General features: G+C 53.5%; 1 protein-coding gene across 5 annotated transcripts in view; it reads right to left on the reverse strand.

Moving 5' to 3' along the window:
• ANO1 (anoctamin 1) overlaps positions 1–14,453 on the reverse strand; it is a 195,119-nt gene that overhangs the window by 28,849 nt on the left and 151,817 nt on the right. For 2 of the 5 annotated variants that reach the window (XM_025356116.1, XM_025356117.1), the window contains 5 exons: positions 9,225–9,307; positions 6,584–6,595; positions 5,915–5,986; positions 3,429–3,506; positions 2,386–2,460 (listed from right to left, as the gene is read on the reverse strand). In XM_025356116.1, coding sequence (XP_025211901.1) covers positions 2,386–2,460; positions 3,429–3,506; positions 5,915–5,986; positions 6,584–6,595; positions 9,225–9,307 — 320 coding nt within the window. The remainder of the gene's footprint in view (positions 1–2,385; positions 2,461–3,428; positions 3,507–5,914; positions 5,987–6,583; positions 6,596–9,224; positions 9,308–14,453) is intronic. The other 3 variants (XR_003115595.1, XM_025356120.1, XM_025356118.1) reach the window with 2 other exon arrangements.

Raw genomic sequence — 14,453 nt, forward strand, 5'->3', positions numbered from 1 at the left:
TCCTCTACCATCCTGCCTTGCTGAGACGGCAGTGCGTGCTCATTCCTCAGCCTCCCTGCAGAGGAGGTGGCCACGTGAACCAGTTCTGACCAATGAGATGCAAGCAGAGGTGTGGCAGGTCTTCTGCGAAAGCACCTTCAGACAGGGGCTGCCACCCCTGGCCCGTCTCTTCCCCCGCCCTTCCCCTTCTTCCAGCCTGGAGAGTGGAAGTGACGTTGGAGGTGCAGCAGCCATGTTGTGACCAAGAGGGGACCTGCTCCTAGGACAGGCAAGCGGAAGGTCAGAGAAGCCAGTGACTCTGATGGCATCGTGAGGCCACCAGACCAGCCCTAGACGGCCACCTCCTTCCCGGCCCCTCACTGGCCCTTCTGTGACAATGCTGTTGCTTCTGCAGTGGGAGTGGCTGAACCTCAGGCTAGCCTCTGCTGGGTGAGGGATGGGGAGGCTCCGGCTATCCCCCAGCCCCCTCGCCTGGCGCCTGGCCAGAGGGGACACATCTCCTCAACACGAGGCCAGGTGCCCTCCCACCAAGTCACTGGAGAACACAACAGCCCCCAGCTCCCACTGAGGGGCTCTCTTTCTCCAGGTAAGGGGCATGAGCAGGCCCCGCCGCTGAGACCACCCTGCTCTGGACTTCTTTATGTCGGCCGGGGTCCCTCTTACTGTACCTGAGAGCATGAGGGGACACTGGATCTTCCCGCTGCTTCCACGACTCGATCAGGGGGCCCTTGGCCCCTCACCCAACCCAGAAAACAAAGACAGCCCCCTGCCTCTGTCTCTCCAAGTTCCTACGGAATGGCATGGATCTTGGAGCAGGCAGTCCAACTGGCACCGGCTTCTGCAGGCATATGCCAGTGACTACATGGTGACCACGGCCACCGCCTCTGGCTGGCGCCAGAGGAGAGGGTGCAGTCTTCCAGCTTTAGTTGCTGTGTCAGCAGGAGAGGGATGGTACCAGGACTGGCCAGTGGCAAGGACTGAATGAGACACTCCAGTGAGGGCCTCAGTGCACAGCTGCCAACCTGGGTCTCCGAGTACCAGGTCTCTGGGCTTGGTGGCCGCAGGAGGAGCTGCCTTCAAGCTGTCAGACTGGACAAGGGCAGGGTCATTTCTAACATGACCACAGCTGGCTCCGAGCCCTTGCTGGGTGATGGAAACACAGCTAGTATGCGGCCAAGGCCGAATCAACTGGGGGTTGAAATCCCTGGGATTGAAATCCCCTAAAAGCCACAAGATGTTTGCCCACGAGCCACGTCACAGACTTGCGGTCCCCTGAGTAGCACTATCGTGTCCTGTCTGCGTGTTATTTATTTAATAGTTTTCTTTTTAAAAACTTTTTAAAATTTGTTTTTACTTAATTTAATGCTGATGCCTGTATCAGGGCTCAAGTCATGTTTGGTCACAAAATAAACAGTTTTTTTTTGAGACAGGGTCCCGCTGTATCACGCAGGCCGGAATGCAGTGATGCAACCACAGCTCACTGCAGCCTCGACTTCTCAGGCTCCAGCAATCCTCCCACTACAGCCTCCTGAAGAGCTGGGACCACAGGCGTGCACCACCACGCCAGCTACTTTCTGTATTTTTGGTTTTGCCATGTGACTCAGGCTGGTCTCAAACTCCTAAGTTCAAGCAATCCTCCTGCTTCAGCCTCCCAAAGTGCTGGGAATACAGGTGTGAGCCACTGCACTCAGCCAATTTAATGGCTTTCTTAAAAAGTCTTCAGTTTCTTCTTAAATGATACCTTTGAATCCCAGGCTTGAATTACTAGATACTTAAAAAATCATGTCTCTCAAAATGAAAGCTGTGTATCAGGGACCACTGAAATCATCTCATGTACCCACTGGCATGTGAAACCCCCACTGGGGGTCACTTTGGAACCCTGGTCCCTTCCCATTTCAGGGGTAGTGGTGAGTCTTCCCCACCTACCCACTGCCCAGAGGAGATGGGGCCGGCGCACCCTGGGACCAATGGTACTGCCATGTGAAAGGCTGAATCAGGTCTTGGAGGACATCAATCACTTCCTTTTTTTTTTTTTGTTTTTGAGACAGAGTCTTGCTCTGTCCCCCGGGCTGGAGTGCAATGGCGTGATCTCTACTCACTGCAACTTCTGCCTCCAAGGTTCAAGCGATTCTCCTGCCTCAGCCTCCTGAGTAGCTGGGACTACAGGCATGAACCACGACACCAGCTAATTTTTGTATTTTTAGCAGAGACGGTGTTTCACCATATTGGCCAGGCTGGTCTCGAACTCCTGACCTCAAGTGATCCGCCCGCCTCGGCCTCCCAAAGTGTTGGGATTACAGGTGTGAACCACCACGCCCGGCTGATGCCAATCACTTCCTTGCGGTTTCCCCTGACTTCCTCTGGCCTTAACCTTCTGGAACTTACCATGAAGATGATGGAGACCAAGTTGGTGAGGTAGGCTGGGAACCGATCTCTCCAGGTCAGCTTCACTTTGTCAGTCTACAACACAAAACGATGCCCGTCACTGGCTGGAACCATCACGATGAGACATGTCTGTGTGTCAGCGTGGGGGTGTGTGTGTGTGTGTGTGTGCGTGGGCCCAGGGACAACTTGAACAACAGAAATACTCAGAAAAGCCTTCAAAAATGCCCACAGGTGATGAGCCAGTGCAAACGCATAGGGTTCCAAGAAGTATTTGGGGGTTTATCACCTATGTCACAGGATAACAGGACTAAGAGCCGTTAAATACTGTGATTCCTCTGTGTCCAGGGCATTGTAATGCCAGCTGCCTTTCTAAAGACTGTTGGATCCACGTCTGGGAGAGACTTGGACCTGGAGTCCATGTCTTCAGCTAAAAGTCTCACTTCTAAGTCTAGAAGATGGAAGATGTTTTCCCAGTGCCACCCAGACCATAATAGTTCTTTTTCCTTTGTGGAGCAAGTTGAAACAAGCAGCTAGCACTACAAGTTCAAACGTCGTCTGTGGTGACACATGGCCCGAAGGCTCTCAGCACCTAAGGTTGGCTTGGTCTGGAGAAACCCTAGGTAGAAGCTCATCACTAACCCGGGACGTTGCAAATGGAGGTGGATTTTTTCCATGGGAAAATGCATGTATTAGGTCACGGAATGCGGTCAGGGGCACGACACCGGAGGCCACTCATTCCAGGGGTGGGTGGCATGCGTGTTAACGAGAAGACCAAGAATCGCTTGCAGGCAATTGTGACAAGCACGTTTCACGAGCTCCAAATCAAGCCAGAGCCCCCCGCCCCCGCCACCGCAGACCCACCACAGCCATGCAGTGCCATCGCAACGCGCCGGGCTCGCTGGGTGCCGAAGGAAGACAGAGAAACATGGATGTGAATGTTAAAAAAAAAAAAAAAATACAACAGTTTGTTGAAGAAAAACACAATCGACTTTGATTGCCTGCAAACAGTCAAGACGCGCGTTGCCCGCAAAATAGAAAAGTACCAATTTCACCCCCGCCATGGCTGTCTTAACCCTCTGCTTCCATTTGTTTGTTGACTCCTCTGGGATATGCCGGCGCTTCTGAGGGCGGGTGGGGGGAAAGAGAGCACCGTGTGGTGAAGCGGGAGGTGGGCCGCAGACTGCGGGGCCCAGGGAACCGTCCCCATCTTGGCAGCAGGCAGGCCCCTCCCGGTGCCAGCCGTAAGCTCACTGCCAAGGCTGACTCGGGTTCTGGGCATTTTAAACAGATAGGAGATGGCAGAGACCCACGTTCGGAAAGAACATCTGTAACCAAGGTGGTGGAGACAGGAGAGACTCCAGCACGCATCCTCCACTGGACCGCGTCACGCCCCACCTCGCAGACGGCAGCTGGATTCCAGCGGGAGGTAGCGGCCAACACCAGCGTCTTATGACAGCAGGAAGGAAGCCACACCCAGGAGCCCAAGCTCATGTGCCAATTAGGTGGTGGGCCTCTTTTCACAAATGAATTCATAAATGAGGAGGAAATCAAAACCAGAGGGCAGCCGCTGGGAGCCAAATGGAACGGAGGAGGAAATAAAGGGTACGGCCCATCAGAAGCAGACAGGGCCTGGGGGTACCTCTGAGCTCTGCAAAAATAAACCCCTATGCCTCTGTTGCTTTCATGTGATCAGAGAGCCTGGGCTGAAGGCAAGCCACGGGCCACAGAGGCAGACGGACCCTGGGTCCAAGTGGTGGCTTCCTTTCGGCCCCCGTTGCCCAGATTCGCTGTTGTGGCTTGGTTAGGTCCCTTGCCTTAAATGGACATAGTGTGTGCCACAAAGCCCTTTTCTCCCCCTCAGGAAGGAGCGGAATACCCACCCATGCTCATTCTAAGGGGTGCGACCACACAGCTACAGGGTGGGCTATCTTGGGGGCCACATACTGACATTTCCACCCAGGCTTGGGGGCCGGGACGCTGCCCTGAAAACACGCTGGATGCCTGCAGGGCCCTAGAGATGGTGGCATCCAGGCCTTCTGCTTTCCCAGGAGGGAATGAGGGGCAGAGGTCCTGAAGGGTCAGTTCAGAGGGCAGCTGGCACCCGGCGTGCATGTCCGATGAGTTAAGTCAGACAGACAGTCTATTTTAGGGCGATAACTCCTGCTTTTATGGTCGTATTCTGCATACCTTTCAGTCCTGCTCAGATCCTCAAGGGTGTTTAAAAAGACGTACTTCCTGGCTATAGGAGGACTGAGCTGTACCCCAAATTCTCATTGTGTTTGAAGAGCTGGGCCTTGGGAGGAGGCTTTCTAGAGCACCTACTTTACCCTCCAGATGGGATTTTGGCAACTGCAACCCCCGACCACTTTGAACCTGTGGAGCACTGTCCCCTGACACATTGACAAGGACAGACAAACCCAGGGGTTTGTCCTGATCGGTCCCCAAGGCTGAAAATGTAGATATGACACAAGGTTGGGACCTGTGAGAGCTCCCTCGACTGCCCTCATCCCTCAGTGCAGGCATCTCCAGCCTCTGTTAGAGGCTGACAAGGCCAGGAACTCCATGCCTGCTTGTCCCATATCATGTGAAAAACACCATTAAAAAAACTTTGCTGGGCACCGTGGCTCACATCTGTAATCCCAGCACTTTGGGAGGCCAAGGCAGGCAGATCTCTTGGGGTCAGGAGTTCGAGACCAGCCTGGGCAACACAGTGAAACACAAAAAATTAGCTGGGCACAGTGGTGCACGCCTGTAGTCCCAGCTACCCGGGAGGTTGAGGCATGAGAATTACTTGAACCCGGGAGGCGGGGGGACCAGTGAGCCGAGATCACGCCATGCACTCCAGCCTGAGCGACAGAGAAAGACTCTGTCTTAACAAACAAACAAATGAACAAACAAACAAACAAACAAAGCTGGCAAGCACCTCTGGAGGTCTTCGAGAATCCTGGCTGCACATACGACTTAATTTGAATGAGGCGTTTGGGGAAAAAGAAGAGCAATTATTATAAAAAGATGATGACCTCAAAAACATTGCAAAACATGTCTCACCCTCATTCTCACAGTCTGAGTGAAACAAGGAACTGGCCATTTGCTCAGGGGTGCTGGTTTGGCAAAGGCTTCTGTTTCGTTGTTTGACATAGAACAGGAGGGGTGTACTGTGAAAAAACTTTGAAGCCTCAAAGCCACATGGTTCTTGTGGTTGAAATGCTTGCTGAAATTTGAGATCACCCTCAGGATACATCAAGACAGAGATCTAGAGGAGGTTTGATAAACTATAGCCCTTTGGCCAAATCTGGACCCCTGTCTGTTTTTGCAAATAAAGTTTTATTGGAACAGTGTGTGGAACACAGGCCCATGTGTTTACCTACTGTCTATGGCTCCTTTTGCTGCTACCATGGCAGAATTGAGCAGCTGCAACACGGGGTTACACTGCCTACAATCTTTGTTATCTGGGCTGATCCCAGGTCTACATTGTTGATGAACACAGTGTTTTATTGCTGGGAAAGTTAACCCGCAGTGGCCACCATACCTCTTTGTTTTTGGACTCTTTCTTCAGAGACTTCTCCAAGACTCTGGCTTCATATTCAGCTCTGGGATGATCCTATGAATGAAACCAAGTCAAGACGGAGGCCTTGTTAATTGTGAGTCTGAGTTTCTCAGCATCAGCATACTTGGCAAATCAGTCCATGGATTAGCCTCGGGCACCCTTTGGGTCCAGTTCATAGTTGGCTGCTGAGAATATTTCCAATGTAATCCCCCTGTCTGTGGTCTGGATAGTGACCCAGGATTATCCCGCTTGTGGGGAACCCCAGCCCATTGAGAGGGCCACCAAATCTGGCCTCTGTGTCCTCCTAGAGGTGGAGAAACCTGTACCAGGCTGCAGTGAACACCCAGCCATGAACTGGCCCTTAGAACATTCTACGGAGGAGCTGTGGGGGTCAGAAGAGATGCAGTATGTGTCGGCAAGCGCGGGCAGCCTAGAGGTGCCAGGCCTTGGGGAGCTCAGAGCAGGTCAGCGAAGGGTGCTGGAAGGGAAGAATGGGTTAGGAGAGACCGGAGGTGGAGAGAAAGCAGAGACCCCGCCTGCGTGGAGAAACTGCGGGAACTGCATGGTAGAAACAGATTAGGTGCAAGAGAAGGTCCCTCTCCCAGGGAGACAGGCCGTGGGAAGATAAAGGAGCGACAAAAAATTCCAAACCTTGACAGCCTCCTTCAGGGAACCAGAAAAGTAAAAACAAAAACACAAAGATGTCATTATTTAGGTTGTTATTTTAGAAATAGGACCTGTCTACTAAAGACAACTTTCTTTTTTTTTTTGAGATGGAGTCTTGCTCTATTGCCCAGGCTGGAGTGCAATGGCGTGATCTTGGCTCACTGCAAGCTCTGCCTCCTGGGTTCAAGTGATTCTCCTGCCTCAGCCTCCTGAGTAGCTGGAATGACAGGCGCCCACCACCACACCCAGCTAATTTTTTGTATTTTTAGTAGAGACGGGGTTTCACCATGTTAGCCAGGATGGTCTTGATCTCCTGACCTCGTGATCTGCCCTCCTCGGCCTCCCAAAGTGCTGGGGTTACAGGCGTCAGCCACCACGCCCCGCCCTAAAGACAACTTTCTTCAGAACTAGGATGAAGGTAAAGGATGCAGGTGAGCTGGGATGGGTGGGTGATCCTGGGTTCCTTTAAGGTTCACTGCTGCTTGAGGGTGACTATGGGCTGTGGCCTTTGTAGCTGTGGCCTTTCCCATGGTTTTGGAAATTCCCCAAATTTCCAAATTTCAGTGCTGGACTGAAATGTCTCAGACTCAGCTAAGGCATACATGGGCCACATGATGGGACACAAGTGTCCTGCTTCAGTACCGAAGTCCGGGGTTCAGGCTATATGGAGGGGAGGCCCCGTTCGCCTGTAGTTATTACTCCCAAAGGAGGCCCTGACCAGCTGCTGGGGGGTGCGAGTGGCTCACTGCGGGAAATTCATTCAGGCCCCTTGGCACTGTGTGCCCAGTGACTTCGGTCGTCACCCCCAAAATCAAGATCCCAAACCATCGGGGTCAGGAGATCAGGGAATGGGACCCCAAGGGGTTGAGCAAAGGGGACTGGACCTCACTGCCAACTTTCCCCAGCCACAGGGACATCACAGAAAGGACATTTGAAATCGACTTCTGAACAAGACAGCGACCACTTTTTTTTTTTTTCTATCTGAATCTTTCTAATTGAAACGGCAAGGAAGAGAACACCCAGAGAACCCCGCCATGGACAGGGCTCTGGGCTGTGTCCCGGGTCTGCCCTGCAGAGCTGTGTGCCATGGACAGGTTGCGTTGATCTCCGCCTAGTCATTTGTGGACAGGATAATGAGACCGGCTGAGGAAGAGGGTGGAGGCTGTTATCTGGGCAGGTAAAGGTGTGGCCCAGTGGCCACAAGCTGGGCAGCCATTTACGGGGCACTGTGTGCTGGGTCAGGTTCTAAGTGCTTTATATCTATTGACCCATTGAGACCCTACAAATGCCATCAAGTGAGGACACTGAGGTACAGAGATGTTAAGCAATCTGCCCGGGGTCACACAGCAAGGCTGGTGCCGAATCTGCATGGAACTCTGGCAGCCTGGCCGCAGAGGCCCGTCTTGTACCCTCTGAGCTGCCGTGCCTCTCCCAGAAAACTCTAGTCCCCTTGTCTGTTGACAATATTGTCAGCCCGAAGCTGGCACATTTGGCTGAAGAGTGGCCCATGGGTTCAGTGTGAGAGGGAGCAGATTGTGTGAGAAAATACAACAGAAAAGCTAAGAAAAAGTTTTTAAAGAAAAAAATCCTTTAAAAGAAAAATATCTTTTAAAAGAAATGTCCACATTACAATAAAAATGCATGAAAAGTTTCTCTTTTTAAAAGGAGCATGTGTCGCCTGGGCAACATAGCAAGACCCTGACTCTTACAAAAAATTAAACAATTTGCCAGGCGTGGTCATGTGTGCCCGTGGCCCCAGCTACTTGGGAGGCTGAAATGGGAGGAGGGCTTGAGCCCGGGAGGTCAACGCTGCAGTGAGTTATGATCGTGCCATTGCACTGCAGCTTAGGTGACAGAGGGGGACCCTGTCTCCCAAAAAGTGGGGAGCATGTTTTATAACATTAAATAGTGGTCAGCGTGGTTGCACCTTACAGCGTGTGCATGAGGTCGCCTCTGTTGTGCACCAAGGCTAATTGTGGGGACTGTTACTCCTTTTCATTCCCACTTACCCTGAAGGGAATTCCTGCTGGACTTGGGATCCCTGTGAGTACAGTTCACCCGGCATCCCAGGGGCCACGTAATACTGAATGTCCCTCTCTCTGGAGCATGAAGATGCCAGACACTGGCTTTCCCTCTACGTTAGTCAAGGATCCGTTCCCTCTTGTCAGCCACGCCCGGCTGCAGGCACAGAGCTGGCCCCAGGGAATGCGGGCTTGGCACCCGCGGAGGCAGATGCTCACGGCCACCTTGGGAGACCCATGGACAGTGTCCATTCCCTCTCCACCTCCACGGGTGGTGCCGACAGCCCGGGCAGCCCCCAGACGCGATGAGGTCAGTGTGGTGAGCCCTGGCATGCGCCTGAGACCACGTTGGTGGCTGGCGTGTCCACGTGAGCATGGGGATGAGAACACTTCAGCAGACAGGGAATGGTCACTCTGGCCACGGAGGGCGTTCAGAACACCAGGGTGATGAGCGGTGAGGCAGGCGGGGGGCGGGGGGCGGCCTTGCCTCAGCTTGGACCAGGAGCGCTTTCTGACCTTGGGCCTCCGTGTAAGTCCCAAGGAGGTCCTGGGGCAGGGGGAACGTAGGGGAAGGGCGTGACGTGCAAGGCGCCAAACCCACTGACCTCCTCCTCCTCGAAGCCCGTGAGGTCCCAGCGGTAGTTGAGCCGCATCTGTTTCCGCTTCCAGTGCTCCATGAAGGTGGCAGCTGCGGGCAGGGGCAAAACCAGAATCTCCGATGACATAAAGGCATTTTCTTTTTTTTTTTTTGAGACAGAGTTTTGCTCTTGTTGCCCAGGCTGGAGTGCAATGGCGCGATCTCGGCCCACTGCAATCTCGCCTCCCGGGTTTAAGCAATTCTCCTGCCTGAGTCCCCTGAGTAGCTGGGATTATAGGCATAAGCCACCACATCCAGTTAATTTTTGTATTTTTAGTAGAGACAGGGTTTCACCATGTTGGCCAGGCTGGTCTCAAGCTCCTGACCTCAGGTGATCCACCTGCCTTGGCCTCCCAAAGTGCTGGGATTACAGACGTGAGCCACCACGCCCAGCCAAGGCATTCTTTTCTTTTTTATTGGTGTTTGGTGAGCGAGGGTGATGTACTGGGCTGAGAACTTTATCTGAATTCATGTGTTCAGCCCTCCCACCAATCCTGTGGGGCAGGAACCGTCATTCTCCCTTTTTACAGATGAGGAAACTGAGGCAAGGGACACTCAAGTCCCAACCGAGGTTACCCAGCTAGTCAGTGAGGGATGGGCAGCCTGGTCCCAGAGCCCGTGTCTCAACCATCCTGCCCTATTGCTCTTGGGGAACCCGCTTTGGAGGTCAGGAGGAACGAGGGGTGAGCCCAGGCCACTCACTCACTCGGGCTTCAAACCACCCCAGGAGTCTGCCTGCTGAACTGCACTGGCAGCTGCTGCATTCGGCTTCATATTCCCAACAGACAAAGCATGGTTCAAATGCCGCCCCCTCCAGGAGGCTACTGATCATCCCCCTCAGTGTGAGAAAAACCCAGCTCCCCTCGGGACCTTCCTCAGCCTGCGTCTGTCTTGCCCACGGTGTCAGTGCTGCCTTCCATCAGGATCCCCGTCCCATGACTTGTGTGTGGGGCAGGGATGGGGTCTCGTTCCCCTGGGTCCCCAGTTCCCAGAGGTGCCTGGGACAGACAGGTGCTCGAGTAGGCACTGCATGACTGACTTTTGCGAGCACACAGCTTGCAAAAGGAGATGCCCCTGGCCGAAGTGTTTATCCTGATCGCTCCTCCCGGCAAAAGAAAGTCTGCAGAGGCTGAGGGGCAGAGTAACAGGAAGGCCACAGAGTTCCTCAGAGCTCACGATTCTCGAGCTGTTCCACGCCAGGCACTGTTGGGAGCTGGTCGATCTACAGACCTTTCCAGGACAGGGTCCTTGCATTTGTCTGAAGATGCTTAGTACAAATTTTCGGGCAATACTACCGGAGTTCAATACCAGCCACTGAGCTCTGTGACCTTTGGCAAGTTATTTAGCCTCTCTGTGCCTCTGTTTCCTCATCCGTAAAATGGTGCCTTCTAATAATCAGACTTGGAGTATCAGTGAGGAAGCATCAGTGTTATTGAAGCCTCACAGTGATCATAGGAGGTAGGCACTATTCCCATCCTCTCCATTTTACAGAGGGGGAAACTGAGGCTCAGAGGGATCAAATGGCTTATCCGAGAAGCAGCAGCACTGATGTGCAAGTAAAATGGGCTGTGTGACGGCGAACGTGCAGAGTGAATTCACAAACATGGCCCTTAACTGAAGGCGACGTGTGGCAGGAAAGAACGGAAGTCGTGGGTGTGAACCTGTTTCAGAGGACGTGAGTCTATGCATAACACACCCCATTCCCATTAAGGCGAGGTGTGAATGGGGCTTCCGAGCATGCACCGGTTTGTCTAGGATGGCAACTCTATCAACTGGCCCAGCCTGGAAATAGGACCCCCCTACCCAGGTCTTTCACAGCGGGGTAATGTAATCCTGGGACTTGCTCGCACAGGCAATGGAAAAGCTGAGAAGCCACATGGGGGATGGTGGGACCACCCAGAGATGACCCACAGCAGGAGGTGGCATCCGTTTCAGGATGGCAGGACAGTAGGATGTGCTCAGCGCCCATGCTGGAGCCAGAAATTGGAGCTGCCCAGAAGAAGCTGGGATCACGGAGGAAGCGCTTCCCAGGAGGAAGTCAGAGCCCAGAGAAGATGCAGTCATTGCTGGGGATGTCCCAGGAAATGGAGGGAGATGGGGAGCAATATCTCGGCTGCTCCCTCCCTCCCGCCTTCTGATTTCCCAAAAGGACTTCCCACTGGCTGAACCTACTAGGAAGAGGGAGAGCTAGGGAGCCTGGGGAACGTGGCTTCCCAAGATGCAGAGCTGAGCAGGCGAGGGAATGGCTATCGCTGAAACACCTGCCGGAAACCCAGCCACTCAGCAGACATGCACTGAGTGCCATGGCTGCGGCAGGTGAGGGGGGCCACGGGGGCCCAGGAGGAGGCCCCCAACCCCCGGGGGCCCCTGACCCTCAGGAGGCAGACGGTGGGAGTGGCCTGTCTGCGGTGGGCACCCTCCCCAGGAGGCAATGCGGGGAGGTCTCTGCCTCTTTGAAGATGTCCTTTGGCCCCTGCAGCTGCTGTGGAGCGGTGGAGGAGGACAGCCGTTTCCCAGTCTCTGCCTGGTCTGCAAGGCCCCCAGCCGCTCCTCCACTGGGCTGTGAAAGCTGCCTCTCTCTGTCCTCCTTTGCCCACCCAGGGTAACAACACCCTTTTACGATGCTTTTTTGGGGCTGAGCACTGCCCAGGAGGGCTGGCTCCACGCACACCTGCAGAGTTGGCCTGTTTACCTGCCACGATGGTTAGTACTGAGTGTCAACTTGATGGGATGGAAGGATGCAAAGTATTGTTTCTGGGTGTGTCTGTGAGGGTGTTGCTAGAGGAGATTAACGTTTGAGTCAGTGTAGGGGGGAGAGGCAGACCCACCCTTAACCTGGGTGGGCACCATCCCCTCTGCTGCCAGCACGGCTAGAAAAAGCAGGCAGGAGAACGTGGAATCGCAGACTCGCTCAGTCTTCCGGCCTTCATCTTTCTCCTGTGCTGGATGCTTCCTGCCCTGGAACATCAGACTCTGAGTTCTTCAGCTTTTGGACTCTTGGACTTACAACAGCGGTTTGTCAGGGGCTCTCAGGCCTTTGGCCACAGACCGAAGGCTGCACTGCCGGCTTTCCTACTTTCGAGGGGTTGGGACTCAGACTGATCCACTGCTGGCTTCCCTTCTCCTCTACTTGCAGACGGCCTATTGTGAGGCTTGACCTTGTGATCGTGTGACTCGTCGATTCTCCTGAATCAACTCCCTTTCATGCGTACAATATCCTGTTAGTTCTGTCCTTCCAGAGAACCGTGACTCATGCACCTTCCCTGTCCCGGCCTCCCCAGCTCCTCCTCTTTCCCGGACTTGGCCTCCGTTATGACACTCACCCCACTGCCGCCCCGGCTCGCCCTCTCTGCACTCGCCAGCTTGCAGCGTATCAACAGTCACCAGTTAATGAGGACGTATCCGTGCACTCACATTTTACAGACATCAGTTAATCTCATCTTCATAATGACCACAGGCAGGCAGGATGATTCCCATTCACAGACTGACAAAGTGGAAACCATTTACAAAACTGAGATTCAGAGTGCTGTGTCCAGGGTCAGCTGCAGGGGAGCAGCAGCCATTGCATTTGAACCTCATTCTCTCGGACTCGAGTCTTTGGAACCACGATACTGGAGCAACTCTCTGTGCAGATATTTAACTTTCCTTAAGGAAACAATAGCTGTAGTTGCCACAAGTCTGATTATTAAAGTGTACCATCTATGGATGAGGAAATGGGGGCACAGAGAGGTTAACCAACTTGCCTAAGGTCACAGAGCTTGGTAGCTGGTATCGAACCCTGGTATTCTTTTTTTTTTTTTGAGATGGAGTCTCTCTCTGTCGCTCAGGCTGGAGTGCAGTGGTGTGATCTCAGCTCACTGCAACTTCCGCCTCCTGAGTTCAAGTACTTCTCCTGCCTCAGCCTCCCAAGTAGCTGGGACTACAGGTGCATGCTACCACGCCTGGCTAATTTTTGTATTTTTAGTAGAGACAAGGTTTCACCATGTTGGCCAGGCTGATCTTGAACTCCTGGCCTCAAATGATCTGCCTGCCTTGGCCTCCCAAAGTGCTGGGATTACAGTTGTGAGCCACTGCACCTGGTATTGAACCATGGTATTCTTGCTCTAAAATTTGTACTGTGTCTTCAGACAGAAGCAAAGGCCCTGTCCTGGAGGTGTCTTGTCTGTAGATTGACCAGGACCCAGACTGGAGCCTAGAATGTAACCTGGTGGCTGGGGGTGGGGTGGAGGGTGGAGATGATACAAAGACGTGGCTTGTTTGGCTCAGACACGTTTAAAAAATATAGACATTTGACATAAAAATTATGCCTTTCCTGCTTCTCCTTTAAAAGCCAGAAGCATTGGCAGCAGCAGGCTGTGGCTGAGCAATGATCATTCCTTTGTCAAAACTTGGGTATGCCTTTCCACTTGGCCACAGACCCCACCATGCCCTATTGTCTGACTTTTGTGGGCACTGAGTGTCGGGGTGAAGCTGTAGAGTCTAGGCTTCGCCAGCAGGAAAGGAGATGCGAAGAGTCGTGCTGCACCTGGTGGCCAGTCCTCAAAGCTGGTATTGTGAGCAGTATGAAGAACCACCTTCTAGAGGGGTGAGCGAAGGCAGCAGGGACCCTGAGCACCATCTTCTGCAAGCAATTCTCCTGCTCCCGAGTCCTCCCTCCTCACCCACATGAGTTCCGATTCCTGCCCTCTGAGGCCCCCAATCCTGGTCCTCCTTGCCAATGTGCCAACCACCTCATACAAATGTTGTATACTACCCAGCTGCCGCCAGGCGCTGGGCACAGTGCTTTCCCACGCCTGATCCCCTCGGATCCTGCCCCAGCCCCCTCCACGCAGGGATGACGCACTCCATTTTATAGACACATAGATGAGGTTCTGAGACGTCAGGGGACTCATCAAGTAAGGGCAGAAACCTGGACCCAGGCCTTCTGATGCCTAGATCAACTGGTATCAGGGACGGGGCTTCCCACCCACGAGTGTACAATGAAGAAACGGCCTTGAGTGCGGCAGCCTTACAAGGTGGTCAAAGGGACAAGCCCATCCCCCTGAAATCTGGAGCCCAGGAGTCACCACAGCACACAGCACAGAGGGTGGCAGTGAGCGAGAAGCCAGGCCGGACGGGAGCAGGTGGTTGGGCTATGGTCCCTTCCCACATTGATTTTCACAGCACAGAGACACACAAACTCCTCAGAGGCGTCCAA

This window comes from Theropithecus gelada, chromosome 14, assembly GCF_003255815.1.
Source record: "Theropithecus gelada isolate Dixy chromosome 14, Tgel_1.0, whole genome shotgun sequence".
NCBI classification, from domain to species: Eukaryota; Metazoa; Chordata; class Mammalia; order Primates; family Cercopithecidae; genus Theropithecus; species Theropithecus gelada.